Source organism: Naegleria lovaniensis (assembly GCF_003324165.1).
Source record: "Naegleria lovaniensis strain ATCC 30569 chromosome Unknown tig019, whole genome shotgun sequence".
NCBI classification, from domain to species: domain Eukaryota; phylum Heterolobosea; class Eutetramitea; order Acrasida; family Naegleriidae; genus Naegleria; species Naegleria lovaniensis.
Window position 1 is genome coordinate 400,106 of NW_025407840.1, and position 16,027 is coordinate 416,132.

At 36.9% G+C, this 16,027-nt stretch overlaps 5 protein-coding genes across 5 annotated transcripts; 2 read left to right on the forward strand and 3 right to left on the reverse strand.

Moving 5' to 3' along the window:
- Positions 1–51: 51 nt before the first annotated feature.
- C9374_003418 (uncharacterized protein) lies at positions 52–600 on the reverse strand (the record flags this gene model as incomplete). Its single annotated transcript, XM_044692944.1, has 1 exon — positions 52–600. One exon carries the CDS (start codon positions 598–600, stop codon positions 52–54), a length of 549 nt encoding a protein of 182 aa, XP_044549596.1.
- An 89-nt stretch (positions 601–689) lies between these two features.
- C9374_003419 (uncharacterized protein) lies at positions 690–2,519 on the reverse strand (the record flags this gene model as incomplete). The annotated part of the gene is made up of 1 exon (XM_044692945.1): positions 690–2,519. The coding sequence occupies one exon, from the start codon at positions 2,517–2,519 to the stop codon at positions 690–692; it is 1,830 nt and encodes a 609-aa protein (XP_044549597.1).
- A 405-nt stretch (positions 2,520–2,924) lies between these two features.
- Positions 2,925–3,845, forward strand: C9374_003420 (uncharacterized protein; the record flags this gene model as incomplete). Its single annotated transcript, XM_044692947.1, has 1 exon — positions 2,925–3,845. The coding sequence occupies one exon, from the start codon at positions 2,925–2,927 to the stop codon at positions 3,843–3,845; it is 921 nt and encodes a 306-aa protein (XP_044549598.1).
- Positions 3,846–3,878: 33 nt separating this feature from the next.
- C9374_003421 (uncharacterized protein) lies at positions 3,879–12,970 on the reverse strand (the record flags this gene model as incomplete). Its single annotated transcript, XM_044692948.1, has 3 exons — positions 3,879–12,152; positions 12,491–12,616; positions 12,776–12,970. The coding sequence occupies 3 exons, from the start codon at positions 12,968–12,970 to the stop codon at positions 3,879–3,881; spliced, it is 8,595 nt and encodes a 2,864-aa protein (XP_044549599.1).
- A 680-nt stretch (positions 12,971–13,650) lies between these two features.
- Positions 13,651–15,948, forward strand: C9374_003422 (uncharacterized protein; the record flags this gene model as incomplete). Its single annotated transcript, XM_044692949.1, has 1 exon — positions 13,651–15,948. One exon carries the CDS (start codon positions 13,651–13,653, stop codon positions 15,946–15,948), a length of 2,298 nt encoding a protein of 765 aa, XP_044549600.1.
- Positions 15,949–16,027: the final 79 nt, after the last annotated feature.

Genomic DNA, 16,027 nt, shown 5'->3' on the forward strand with positions numbered 1-16,027 from the left:
TTGTTGTTGTTCAACGTGTCTTTCTGATTCATTTATTATTATCCAAGTTTCTTAGACAAGTTGAAATTCAGGTGCATACTCAACAATGCCTCCAGATTTCAAAGCACCTTTTTGTAATTCGATAACCATACCACATTCATCAGGAACTTCAAAGGGAAATGTAATTCCAAATTGTTTGGTAGGTTGATATCCGAATTTAGGATAATATTCTGCATGTCCAACAACAATGACAGAGGTAAATCCTAATTCTGTTGCAATTTTGTGAGCCTCTTTGATAAGAGCTGCTCCGATTCCTTTTCTTTGATATCCTGGTTTTACAGAAAGAGGAGCAAGGGCCAAGGATTCCAATCGATCATTTGTGTAATTGATGTGACATTTTGTTAAGAGTATGTGCCCAATAATTTGGCCATCTAAAGTATGGGCAACCAAGGAGAGTTGAGGTATAAAGTGCGAAGGAGAGAATCGGAGTCTTTCAACGAGAAACTGCTCTTGATGATCACTGACCTCAAGATCTCGGAAGGCCTCTTCAATGAGTTCAAAGACTGCTTGGTGGTCTTGAGGCGTTTCTTGACGAATCAAAAACTGAGGGAGTTGTGACATTTTTTGATGCCGGAGATGAATTTCAAAAAAGAGGTTCAATTCTTCGTTTTACAAAATTGTTTTAATAATTATTGCATTTTCAAAATGATTTAATCCTCTTCGAGATTCTTGAAGGCATTTCCAATTTCTTGATAGAGCTCATTGAGTTCTTGTTTGATCTTTTGTTCTCCGTTTTTAGGTTCAATGAACTTTTGTTTTGATAACTTGTACATAATATCACCCATGGCATTCTTGATGGTATTCCAAGTAATCTTACCGGCACCAGATTCTTGAACGGCTTTTTGGGATTCCTCATAGAATTTAACAAAGTTACGCAACATGAGAATTGTCTTGAAGAATGGACAATACATATCATAACTTGTGTAAGAGTTTTGTTGCAAAAAGTCTTCTCTCAACAATCTGGCAACTTCCATAGTAACTTTGTCATTTTCTGGAAGTGAGTCCTTACCGACCAATTGCACAATTTCAGTCAAATCTTCTTCTTGTTGAAGAATTTCTCTCATAACTGTACGCAAACGAGTAAATTCTGGGTCAACCTTTTCATAGAAAGGTTCCAAACTTTCAATATACTTAGAATATGAAATAGACCAATTTACAGAAGGGAAGTGCTTTCTTTGAGCCAATTTCTTATCCAAACCCCAAAAGACTTGAACGATGGCCAATGTTGAAGCTGTAACTGGATCAGCAAAGTCACCACCAGGAGGAGAGACGGCACCGACAATGGTAATAGAACCAGTACGTCCTGGGTTACCAATACAACGTACTTTACCAGCACGTTCGTAGAAAGAAGCCAAACGAGCACCCAAATATGCAGGATAACCAGAGTCAGCAGGCATTTCAGCAAGACGACCAGAAATTTCTCTGAGAGCCTCAGCCCAACGAGATGTAGAGTCAGCCAACATGGAAACGTTCATACCCATATCTCTGAAGTATTCGGAAAGTGTGATACCAGTGTAAATAGAAGCTTCTCTGGCAGCAACAGGCATGTTTGATGTGTTGGCAACAAGGCAAGTTCTGTTCATGATAGAGACTTCCTTTCCGGTCTTTTGATTTGTAACAGTAAGGTGAGGGAATTCCATGAGGACTTCAGCCATTTCGTTACCACGTTCACCACAACCAACATAAATAATAGCGTCAGAGTTTGAATACTTGGAAATGGCTTGTGAAATGACAGTCTTACCACAACCAAAGGCACCTGGAATAGCACAAGTACCACCTTGAACAGATGGGAAGACAGCATCCAAAACACGTTGTCCGGTTAACAATGGATAATCACCAGCCAACTTTTCAATGACTGGACGTGGTTTACGGACTGGCCAGTGGTGTGCCATACTGAATTTAAAAGGTCTACCATTGAACTCAACTTCAAGAACAGTCTCTTCAATAGTGTAATCACCTGCAGGAGCAATATAAGTAATCTCACCCATAGCATTTGGTGGTAAGAGAATCTTGTGATTGATGAAATCATTCTCTTCAACTTCACCGAAAATATCTCCTCCAGTGATCTTATCACCAACACCAAAGTTTGTTGGTTGGAAATGCCATCTCTTATGTATGTCCAATTCATTTACGCTGATACCTCTTGGAATGTAAATATCCTTGTTCATATTATAAATTACTTCAAGAGGACGTTGAATACCGTCGAAAATAGAACCCATGATACCTGGACCCAAGTGTACTGAGAGAGGTTTACCCGTTCGTTGAACTGGATCACCGACAGTCAAGCCTGAAGTTTCCTCATAGACTTGAATAGTTGCAGTATCAGCTTCCAAACGAATGATCTCACCGACTAGTTTTTGAGTACCGACACGGACGAGTTCGTACATGGCAGCACCTTCCATCTTCTCAGCAACAACGACTGGACCAGAGACGGATAAGATATCACCCAATGGGAAAACACTTTCATCGTCAGACATCATTTTTATAGGGAGATGATGATGTGGTTGTGTGTAATATTTTTTTTGCAGATTTTTTGCAATAAATATTTTTTAAAAATTTTATTCAAATACATTTTGAGTCTTCCTTGAATTGTTATTGTTTCGAAAAATTATTATTAATTTCAAATATTAAAAATTAAACATTTTTGTTATCATATAAGTTTAATTATTAATAATTTTTAATGAACCTGTAGAATGAATGGTTAAGTTGCTCTGAATGGGGACTTTGAGAATCTAGTGTCAGTTCTTAGTTCATCAAAGAAAAAAATTCCGTAACGATATTGTCTTGATTGTATTTCATCACCAGAGCAGCTGTAGACTTGTAATCCATCATCATTATCATTGATAGATTGATCCTACTCATAGACATTATCAAATTCATTCAATATGGTCAAAACAGACACCATCAAACACACATTTCCAGACACCGATATTGAAACCATTCTTAGACATACGTTTTTAAATGAAGATTTTCAAATACGATTTCTGAAACATAAACAAGAGGTTTCTACTGTAAATATTTCAAGTGATTGGAAGGGATCATCATCGTCATTCAATAAGAACTCTCTTGCCATCGGAACCACATTCAAGAGAGAAACAAGTGCCGTTGTAGATAAAATTAATGCTCCATCAATTTTAGGCATTAAACGAGTGGACTTGTTAGTTACTGAATCATTATTGATGAAGAGTAAAACAGAATGTCATGTCGAATGTGATATAGCATTGGTGGGAGAATCACCAATGAAAGAAGCCTTTTCGATATCATGTATATTTAAGTTTGATCAAAAAACAGAAAATAACTTCCAGAGTGTTGAATTAACGATTGAAATGAAAGCGGAATTCAAGAAGGAAATTTGGGCAGTAACAGATTTTGTTGAAAACGCATTGATCAAGAATGAAAACAAATTATTTTGTAAATGGATAGAAATGAGCTATGATGTCATTCCGTGTGTTTGTGATGGAATGGATATTGAAAATTCATCACTCGAACAAGATAGTGGATCATCATCGAAGAGAGCACAGACACCAACGACAAAGAAACCCAGTGTTTTCATGTCACTCAAGAATCTCTTGAAGAAGAAAAAGAAAGAAGGAACCCAAAATGAAACAGAGAAGAAGGCAGAAATATTTATTAAACATGTAGGATATGAGGAAGCTATCAAGAAGACCAAAGAGAAGCATCAAGAAATGTTTGGAATGTTGGCACAAAAGCAAGAGAATGCCTATTTCATTATCTTTTTCAGCGTGATTGGCATTATTATTGGACTGTTTTTGTTCACAAGTTTATCTTCCTTGTTGAAGAATTAAAAGTTTAATAATAATGGTACAAGTTTTTGAAAATTATTTCTTATTAATCAATCCGCTAGAGTTTTGTCTAGTCACTGGAGAAAGAGTCGAGTTATTTCGAACAATATTCTTCTTCATACCTGTCTTGGAAATAATGACAGAGTCCATGGAAGGATATTCCTTTTCATTAAAGTTGTCCACGAGGAAGGATATTGCTGTCTTTTGACACTTCTTCTTCATTTCATCCTTGACACCAGAGAAAGTACATTGATCCTTGAAACCTTTGAAACCATATTCAGAAAATGGTTCCTTAACTTGCAACTTCTTTGACTTGGCGTTGTTACTCATAATCTTGAACAAGTTAAGACTGTGTTCAATAATACTGTCATCTTGTGATGAAGTGTAAACCTTAATGACTTGTGACATACTGTGGTGATCTTGGAAGACGTCGGCAAAGGTGTCAGGAATAATTTCAAAACCTCTGGCTAAAGTCTTATAGATTGAAGCACAGCTGTCAATGTCCACATTGGAAGCGATGGTAAAGAGATATTTTTGGAAGAGGAATACAGTTTCTTTTGTGAACATCTTGTCTGTGAAAAGTTGTTCACTATACAATACGGAATTATATTGCTTATCAAATGGAATGAGAGCAGTAATAAATCCAAGTTGTTTTTGAGTTTCATATTTGAGCTTGGATGAAATGGAAAGAACTTGTTTCAACAAGGAAACAGAAGCTCTTCGAATGGTTGAGTCTTCCACACTCAAACCTTTCATCATTAAAATGGCAAATGCAAATGAAAAGTGTTCTCCAAATGAAATTCCAACAGTTTCTTCGAAATCTTTGGTAAAGGTTCTATATTTGGAAAATTCAGCTGCGAACACAGTTTGGAAGTAATCTCCAAGTGAAGTGAAACCGTCATGAATGTCACCAGCTTCAAATAAAATTCCAAAAACAGTGCTCAACATCTTGGTAACTGCAGAATAAATCTTGGTGTTACCAACAGTCAATAACAAGAATCCAAAGAGTACTAATTTTCGAATAGTTTCAATTCTATCCTTTTCAACAACCAAATTAGTACAGAACTGATTAATGGATAACACGACAGACAACATTAAATCGTCTTCAGCCAATGTGTCCACTCCTCTCTTACCAATAAAGTTCAAAACAAATGGAATCATGTCATACGATTGTTCCATGGTAGAAACAATACTATATGCAATGAGTGACTTGGGGAAGAGAAGAATATTTGCAGTCTTCATGGTGTCCTTACATAAATTTGTGAAAATCTTCAACCAAATGTTGTTCACAGTTTCTGATCCTGATTTCACAAAATCTGAAGTGCTTGTGCTTGGAATTGCAGAAATGGAACTGAGAGTGGTTGTATGATCATCATCAATATCTCCCTCAGTCATGTCATTCTCAGTGCCATCATCTTCGAGTCCATTGTTATTCTCCTTTGAATTGTCAGATACTTCTTCAGTCATCTTGGAAGAGGTACCAGTCACATAGAGAGTGGTTGGTTGAACTTTGGTGGATGGTAATTTTCTATTCTGTTGAATCGTCTCATATGAAATATTGAAACATTCCATAATTTCTTTAAAGTATCTCATAATCTCTTCATACTTGTACATGGTGGTTTGTTCCAAAGTTGGATTTCCAGTTGCTGCCTTGTTAATATAATCCGAATATGAAGCAAATGGTTGAGGTTCATAATCTCCACCCATGAAACTTGATTTAATGTCCTTACTGAGCATCTTCAAGTGAAGTTTTGTGAGCTTGTTTCGAAGAGGTTCATATTGCTCAGTGGATGGTAATTCTAGAATGAGACCATGGACACAATTAGAACAAATACCATAAGCCATTGATCTCATATACGAGTCAGCACCAACACCCAAGAACATGGAAATGATAAATAGCAAGTACGGTAAATTGTCAATCAAATTGATTTGACTGTGGAACGATAACATTAACAAGTAAGACATGTAGACAGGAAGTCTTCCCAAGATATCCTTAGATTTGACCAATTCCTTGACAGTTGCCTTGTGAAGAAGATCGATATGAAGTTCCTGAGTCATGATAGGTTCAATAATCTTGTTAATGACAAATTGAGCAGAATTCCATGGTGCAGGAGCATTGGTTAAAATTGTTTCTAAAATGTCTCCAATAACAGATTGATCAGCATTTAACATTTCTGTCGTGGTACCTTGTTTGAGAACACTTTCAATGGCAATCTTGGTCAAAGGAAGGGAAAGTTTGCATGCATGTCTCCAAACTGCTTGAAGTGTTGGATAAATATCTTCATACGAAATGCAAAGTTTTGTAAAGTTCTCAAACCATGTTTTGATTGCTTCTGTCTTTTCATCAGCTTCATCGCTGTGAGAAATTTCAAATCTAGTGAGATTATCTAACCATGGCAAAATGAAGGAGGCAAACTTGAGTTTTGATTTGCTTCCTTGAATGGTCTTGAATGCATTCAATGCTTCTTTCATGAACTCGAGAGTTAATTCTGGTTTGTTTCTTGCGAAATATTCACTAATTCTTAGAACAAAGGTTTCAGTATTTCTTGGAACACATACAACATCGCTTTCAAGAATGATTGGATGCTTTGGAAGTTTCAATTGTTCGAAAATGGATGTCAACAAGGAGTAGGCACTTGTTCGGATGGGTGGGCTCTTTGAGTCAAGATTGAAGAATGAAATGGCAAGCAATTGTCCTGGTACATCTTGAACCTTAAGTCTCTTAAAGTCACGTTCAACTTCCTTTGCAGATTTGGTGCCTCTTGACTTTCTTTCGACATAGTTTCTAATTCCTTGCATGATTTGATCTCTTTCTTCGACCGTTTGGCTTCTAAAGTTATAAACTGCTTCGGCATCTTCATCGTCAATGTACTTGACTGTGAAATCTTTGGTGGCTTTACCAGTCTTACCAAAGAGTGATTTCTTGATGGCAATATCAGAAATTTTTGTTACTGGGATGTGTTCGATACAGTCACAAACAAGCTTGTTGCCAATGAATTTCTCATCTTTCACAATAATAAACAAGTATTGATCAAAGAGTCTAATTTCACATTCAGTGACATGAGAGGATAAGACCAATTGAACATCATTGAACACAATTTCACTCTTTGTGAAGATTTGTTGAGTGATTGGAGAGAGTAACAAATGTTCTGGCTTGGCAAGATCAAGAGGGTTCTTGGACTTTCCACTCTCAGAAGCAGCAGCCAAAGATTCGCTGGTCAATACCTTCCAACGAGAGTATCCCAAAGATGAAACTAACTTCTTGGTTGTCTTGTTAAAGAAGTTGTTTGGATTTACAATGAAGATTTCTTGTAAATTCTTCTTTGCACCTTGTGGAATGTGTTTAGAAAGTTGAAGGAACACAGAGAGACGAATATCAAACTTCTTGGTCCAGAAAGTACAATCGACCACAATGACAAAAGGATCCTTCCAAATGGTTTCCATATTCTTCAAGACATAGAATAAGAAGAGATCAATTGAGAATCTACTTAAATCCAGTAAATAGGGTGTGAAATAGGCCACTCTTTGTCCTTTAGCATTCAAATGTTCGCTAATGGTAAAGAATTTCATTTCAGCAATTTTGGAAGTATCTCTCTTCTCATTCTTTCTCAACAACTCTTGCAATAAAGTATTGGAGAATTCATTTTCATCCTTGGCTCTCTTTAATGAGAGTCTTCTGCCTGACTTTTCTTCTTCTGGTGGTTTTCCGAATTCTTCAATTCCATCTTCAAGAATTTCAAAGAGTGGTTTGAGGACAGATTGTTTAGCATTCTCATTAAGATCAACTTCTTCTAAAACAAGTTTTTGTTCATCTTCTAAATCTTCAGCATCGAGGTGAGTTAATTCTTCTCTGAGAGCATCAGAATAATTAAAGAAGAATCTATAAAGAGCAGCATAAGCTTCCTTCAGTTCATCTTCAGTGACAGTCTCGTCACAACGAGGACAATTTTCATTCTCTCCAATTGGTGCAGCAATCTTTTCAAAGAATGTTTGAATCTTGCTGATATTCATTCGAATAATTTCAACAAAGTTTCTCATGAACTCTTCCTTCTTTGCGTCTGCCACACCGTTTGCCAAGTTTTGAACAAGCTTGGTTAAAATAATAGCATAACGTCTCGAGTCAGCAGAAATGTCCTCTCCAGCAAGTCCATACAAATTTGGAGAAGTGATGGCAGGACAAATTAATCTCAAAATCAAGAAACCACCAACGGCAATGTACTTGAAGTCAAATTGTTCATCTGTGTCATCGGCTGGTTTTGTGAACTTTTTACCAACTTCTTCATATAAATATCTGCAATACATTCTGAATGTGTATGGAGTTTGACCAATGGAGTCACACAAGCAGTCAATGAATTCTTGAAGGACTTCCTTAATGTTTTCAATGTTATCTCGAACATTCTCACCTCGTTGTTCTGCCTTTGGTGGATCAATTTCGAATTTGGTTGGATGTGCAACCATGGTGTCAATAAACCCACCAATCACGTCCTTCAAATAAGGAGTACTCACACGATGACAATACTTTTTCATGAGTTTAGATGCAGTTGAGTTGGCTCTGAACAAAGTCTCTGGTTGGTTCTTTGGTGTAGCATTGACTTCACGCACAACACTTTGACGTAAGAGATCGAGTAAGTTCTTTTCAATATCTGCCTTGCTTTGATAAATACAAATGACAGCTTCACACAAGTCATCCTTCTCTGGATTCTTGCATTTATCAAAGAGAGCGAAGAGTGCCTTCTTTCTGTTGGTAAAGATCAATCGATTGATAAATTCTTGATATGGAGAAACTGAAACTTTTGGTTTTTCCTTCTCTTCCTCTTCAATGATAAGACCTTTCTTAATCAATTCAGAAAGCAAGCTCAAGAATGTTGACCGAATGGCATTATTATTGTCATAAACTTTTGCCATATAATACTCCAAGCCAAAGCTTACGTTGGTTTGAAGCAATCTTGAGAAGGCCTTATAAATTGCGGCTGTCATTTGACTCTCCTTAGACTTTTCCAAGAATCTCAACAGGAATGCAAAGTACTTGGAGTATTCTTCTCTTCCTTTTTCATCGTTTGCAATGATCATTCCATTCACAAGTGAACTGAATGCTTTCATACAAAGGACATCCAATTCCACATAGAGCTTCTTGACGTCAGAGGCAATTTGAGTATTGTTTTCCAATAATAAAGTCTCAGAAGCAACACGAGGTTGATGAACTCCATTACTCATATTGTTCTTTTCCTTAAAGACAGAGTCAGTGGTCCATTCCATGACATGTTGAGCAATGACTCTTCTCAATTTCTGTTCTTCAATATTCTTGAAAGTCAAATATTCAACTTTGCTCATCAAGACTTCAATAAATTGACACAATTTCTTCTTGAGTTCAAGAATTTCCTTATTATCATATTCACTATGTGTACAATAGTTGGCAAAGAGATCAGTAATCGAATCAAATTCTTGAGCCAATGATAGGTCAGAAGTAGCTTCTGGACTTTCCACAATCGACTTCACAATATGCAAATATTGATCAACAAGTAAATTATTCTTAGCACTAATGTTAAATGATTGACCTAATTGTTCTTGAATGGAAGATTTCATAGCAGTGAACAACTTGGTATAGAGTGTTGGAGATAAATCGGTTGAGACAGAAATGGTAACCATTTGTCGTACATTGACATCATCTGAAATGACTTGCTTCATCAAATCTTCCATGTAGCTATCCACACTATTTTCTGAAATGAAAGATCGGAAAGCAGTAATAGCATTATCTTTGCTATCGTCTACTTCGTCTTGAATGCAAACTCCGCCCAATGCACACAATAAAGAGGTGTAGTTGGAGAATAAATCTCTCCAAGTAATGTTGGATGAACCAGAAACATCATCAGAACCAAATTGTTCTAGAAGTTCTTTCCATCTTCTGTAGACTTCATTGAATGCAGAGACGTAGGATTTGGTTTGATATTCAATTCTTCTGAAAAGTTGAATTTGACTCTTTCTTTCATTGTAAATCTTTCCATTCAACTCAACGCTCGATAATTGTCTATAAAAGTTGTAATTGAGATGTTTGAGACTTTGATTGCCAAGTGTTTCTACTTGATCACAAATATCTCTGAGACATCTTGTGGTCGATTGCCAAATTTCTTTATCGGTCGAGCACAAGTAGATCAATAAATTGCTGGACAAGATTTCCAAGCTTTGCAATCGTTTACCACTGCTTCTGATATTGTCCACTTGCAAGACAGCATCTCTGTTCATAATGTAGAATTTCTTAGAGCGATAGGTAATGTTTCTCAACAAGTGAAGCAATGACTTGACTCCTTGAGGTTGATCAATTTCATTCAAGCTGAAGAGAGCTTGAGAAAGGCGTGACACAACGTCAGAACTAATATTACAAAAACCAAGATACATATCATCGCTCCAATTCTTGATGTGGTGCTCCATGAAGAGTTTTTGGAATAATCGAGTGATTTGATCTTGTAAGGTTGGATCGAAATTGGCAATGAAAAAATCGACCAACGTGGTAAAGTTCTTATCGTTGTAATGAACTTTGGTTTCATTCTCAGTTTTGGTGAGGAAGAACCTTGGATCTGAACCAAACACGTGTAACAATGTGTTCACAGTATCAAAAACTTTTGCGTTTGGAGTCGATTGTGATTGAGAGTTATTCTCTTTACCGCTGACCTTTTCTCTGAGGAGAGCAGCAAAACCTTTCTTTGGAGTTTTGAATGAGGCGCTTGGAGTCAACACTGGACTGTCCTCTTCTTTCTTGGTTTTGAATTGATCAATAGTTTCTTTAAAAACATCTCTCACAGGTTGGGCTAAGAGTTTGTAATCAGTCTCAAGACGTCTATTGTAAGAGTATTGAGAAGATTTGTCACCAAGCAAGAAAAGTAATGCTTTGCTGACAATGTGTTTTTGATCTTGAGTGCCTTCAGTCATGATTGGAATGAGAACAGAGCGTTTACACTTGTCATGACTCTTTCTGTAGAGAGTGGTCACATAATTGACCCACATTTCTACTTCATTCAATTCCTCAGAGCTGTAGGGTTTAGAATCTTTCTTTCCTGAGCCTGGTTCTGGACACAAAATACCAAGTAGTTTCTCTTCAACAATGAGAGACAAAACAGAGAACGCAGATTCCATATCAGGAGGAACGTAACTATTACCTCTATAAATATCAATGAGAGGTGGTAAAATAAGAGTCTTATCTTTGTCTTCCATTGCTTTCAAAAGATCCTTATGGATGAAAGAAGTCATATTCTCGCTTCCGACCTTCTTTGTACTTCCAGCTTTCACACATTTGAGCAAGTCATCTGCCGTTAACACACAGAGAGTAGCAAGAGTGGGCCATGTCTTTGAACGTTGTTTCTTACCCGTTTGCTTGTACAAGTTGTCAAACACATCCCGTGCAACATTCACGAGTGAAGAAGAAGGATTTTTAGCAAGTTCAATAAATTTCTCATTATAATTTGAAATAAAGTTCCAAATGGCTAATCTCACAGGTGGTGTCAGCACTTCAAGATACTTTGTAAAACCTTTCATGTTTGAATTGATACATGTCAACAACCGTTCTAAATAATTAACATCCCAATTCAAATATTCAATCAACTTAAAATGAGATAATGTAGCAACAAATGGTGTCTTATCTGCCTGTAAATCAGTAATGTATGGAACTTCCATGCAATTGTTATTGACGCTGGTTGCCATCGCACTTTCGACCAAACTTTTGTAAACAACTTCTGGACAACAAACGCTGAGTTTAAACAAAAGTTCCATACATTTGTAGTTCAATTGTTGTTCTAAATATTGATTTACAGAGCTCTTTGAAAACTCTTCGGTCGATGCATCATAGTAAATGTCATGTTGCAACAACAATCGTGTTGAAACTAGTTGGAGCATATTCACTGCTGTTGATTCATCGAGCTCTTTCTTATTCTGTGAAGTACCGAATGTCATGGCACTTCTTTTCACATTAAACTTTTCGCATGCATCAGAACCCTTCTTTTTTCTTTGTTTGAGAGCATTGAGATATTCAATGGAAACAGCAACACCGCTGCTTCTTCTTGGTCTGATGGTGTCAATGGTGTTTGCTGGATCTAAAACAATCTGATTTAGAGATTGATTCACCGAGAGGGTATTGTCATCATTTATGACAGGTGTTCCTGTTGAGTTTTGTTGTTGTTGTTGTTGTTGCGAGTCCTTGACGAGAGCAACTAGATCTTCATCCTCTTCTTCATCTTGTTCATCACGACTTTCTTCAATCAGCAAATCGTCTTGGTCAAATTCGTGAAACATGTTGTTGAAGTGATGATTTGGAAGAACAACCTATCGTGTGAGGAGTCGTCACATAGGAATGATGATGGATTTTTGCAAAAACACCAATGATTCAAAATGATTCATCACGACGAATGATGATGATAAGAGTATGCCATCATGATGATGATGGAAGTGAGCATACCGAGAGTATGTAAAATTTGATTGGTGTGTGTCATGATGGTGTGTGTCATGATGGTGTGTGGTGTGTGGTGTGTGTGTGTGTGAAACGATGAAAATGGTCATGGATGTGTTAACAACAACATGGATCATGAGAGAACCAAAAAAGAAGGTCAAGAATTCAGGTGACCGTTCAACACAAGGATATTTCTATGAACATTAACACATACCTGTTTTTGATCAATTGCAAAATTTAGATAATCTGAACACAAGTTCAGAATGATGAGTTTAGATTTGTTGATCAACTCCAATTTGACTCTCTTCTCGCTGGGTTTCAGATTTGCATTGATAGAAGTCTAATACACCATTCATAGTTGACATGATGATGATGAGATAATGGATTTTCAGAGAGATCAACATATTCGAAAATTTTCGTTGATGATTCGCACAACAAAATCATTTGAATCAATCATTGAATTCAACATTACAACAACAACAACAACAACAATACATACCTTTGAGACATTATCGTACAAATCAATCAGTGGTTGCACCACTTTATGCAAATCAATATTCGGTAAAACAATCAATTCATTTAGTGTTTTGATGTATCCTTTCAAATTGAATCCTTTTCTTCGCTGTGATGATGGAGTATTGGGAAGAGAGTCGCCAATACGTTCCACTGTGGTGAGAACTAGTAAATGTTCCATTTTCGTTGTTGTTGTTGTTGAGTTGTGGTAAAGTTTGTTGTTGAGAGGAGAGACTCGGACGATTGGTGATACTACTACTCAGTAGTCGATCGAAGTGTTGTTGTTGACGTGATTGGAAAATGTGAGAGGTGATGGTACAGCTGAGTTATGAAGAGTAAAGAAGAAGAACAATGAAAATGTCAGTAATCGTTTTTCACACACAAATTTGATGACAATTTGATGGCATTCTTCTTGTGGAAATGATCAAAAGCACTTACATTGCTAGGCTGAGAAAAGATTCGTTCAGTATCACAACGGCGTTTTGGCAGCAATCCAATCTCTCTGATTACCGCAACGAAAAAACGGAATGAATAATTTTTTTGTGTGAATTTGATGTCTGAACGATTTTCAGCAGCGTCGCTCTTTGTTTGTCAACTGTGATGAGTGACATTTGAGAGGGATGATAAGGCCTTTCACGATGCAGTTGAGGAGGTCTAGTTTACGAGAACGAATCGTACTGATCCAAACGTATCTGCGCTTTTTCTCAGTATGCCTCATTCCCTTTGATATGTTGCAAGTACTTGTGAAGATTGTAGACGGATCAACAAGTATTTGAATGCTAGTTTGAAATTGCATGATCAGTATAGATGCGTTTTCTAAATGATAGCTGCTCACTCCCTGGAACGATTTGCAAAGAAAAAATGTTGAGCTCGGATGGCGTGGATCAAGACAGGACCTCTGTCAATGTAGTTGCTGCAACACATCAGAGAAAAAAGCTGCTCATCATGATCAATATTGACAATTGTTTGTTCAATCTTGATGAATCTCTCTATAGATTGTATTGTGAAAAATTCGGCCAAGACAAAATTCCTTCTCCCGATGCCATGATGGAACATGCATGTTCTTTCGGATCACTGCCTATCATCCCGAGAGGAGAGCAATACAAATTATGTGCCTTGTTGGTCGAAGAGAACTTTTTTGGTTTGGATAATTTACAGCTTCCCAATGCGAAAGGAATTTTACAAGAAATTCATCAATACGAAGAAAAATACAATACCATAGATTTTCGATTATTTACAACTTTGAATCCTCTCAGTTCATCGATTTATTTCAAATATATTGGCTCAGAATATCATGGAGAACAGGTTGAGGGGAAGAAAGGTTATTCAAAGCCTCCAACTCTTGCACAGGACGATGTTTCTCGTTTAATGACCTCTAAAATGAATTGGGTGCTCAAGTTGTTAGGTCATAAGCGTAATTGGATGAAGAAGATCATGTTTTTGGAAGAGGATCTTTCCCATGACTCTTCTCCGATTTTAAATTTAGCTGATATTATTGTACAGGCTTTTCCATTAGTTTCCCCGCTGAATCATACTGAAAAACATCAACAAATATTTATTCTTCAAGGGCCATGTAATACAAATTTTTTGAAAAAGTCAAATGCTTGGAAGCAATTGATGACTACTAATAATGAAAAAAACTTACGAACATTCCATCGTATGAAGGGATGGAAAGATTGGAAGAAGAGTTGGAATTTAGAATTTTCGCTTAATGATTTCTTAAATAAGTTTCAATCGACTCAAACTGCAGATGCAGCGTTAAGCTCTTCAAAGAGCAGAGATGGCCTCAACATTGAGATTCCTTATTATTTTCATGGATCAAAGGACTCTGTAGACACAGACAAGTTTTATGTGTTTACTGAACAGCTGCCTCCAGAGAGCGATTGTAATTTATTTATCAGATCTTCTGGTAATGAGGATAGAAATTTAGTGGTCATACGTAGAGACGATTTTACCAAGTTGACAAGTGACATGGATACAGGATACATGGCTGACGTTTTTAAGGGCATACCAGATGAGGCCAATAATGCCCTGTTTACAACCTATTTCTACCACAAACAAAAATATCCATGTCCTATTTCAGGAAGAGTAAGACGATTAATCCCCCTCAAAGTTTGCCAAACGATGCTTAACTTACTTTCCAAAGTTAGAAGATGTAAAGAATGTAGAGCGACGGTCATTAAGGCTCTGAACGTTCCTTCTTTTAAATTGAAGAAATTTACATTGGAGTTGATCGATTTTACTAAAATGACCATTGACGATATTGGACTAGACGATGTCAAATACTGTGCTTTTAGATTAGGCCAAACGTTGGCACTAGTAACGAAGGGCTGTGAGTTGTACACTAAAAAAGATATAGCCGATTTCTATCATGACCTGCAACCATTACTGTATCGTGACGAAACGTTGAGCCATGAACAAAAACTGGATACGCTTCAAAGATATAAGAACTTATTTTTGGAAGAAATTGACTGTGCTGTGTCACAACGCTATTCCCATTTGAATATTTTATTCTTGGATAGAGAAAAGCTGAGAGAAAAAAACATGAACTACTTTTATTTGCAGTGCAACGGATTTATTATTGATTTGAAGGACAAGGTGATGCGATGCTTGTCGTATGGATTGGATGACTACTCGGTCAGTACCACCCTTAAAAAAAAAGAAAAAGAACAGAACGAGCCATCATATTGGACTTTTGACGATAGCGTGTACGATACGTACGAATCAACAGACTGTAAAGAACCAAAAGACACCACAATACCCATTCAAATTTTTATTTCTAACAGAGAACAAGATAAGGTAGATCACCCTTACTTTGCTTCCTTACTGGACTCTATTTATGAGGATGAAGATGAAAGAAATGGTGTGCCAGTGAGTGAGGCGAGATTATCAGATCCAAAACAGCAATTATCATTGAAGCTGTTACAGATTTTAGACACGATCAAGCAGCAAGACAATAAGAATAGCGATAAGAAAATCCATGCATTGTGCGAGCAAGTTCTTTTGCTCGATTTCACAAAGTATTTTTACGTATTCAAATTTGACGCTCAGCTTGAAAAGATTGTTGACATCTTGCACATGAGGTCAAAGTTGACGAATCTTCCTGTGGATTTATCTGTTGTGGATCATTACAGAAAGCTGATTTTAGGTATAGACTGATTCCCACTAAACCCTGGGCCAGATAAAACGATTATTTCGAATTCACGTAATGCCTTCTATTTTCCAAGTTCCACTCAGA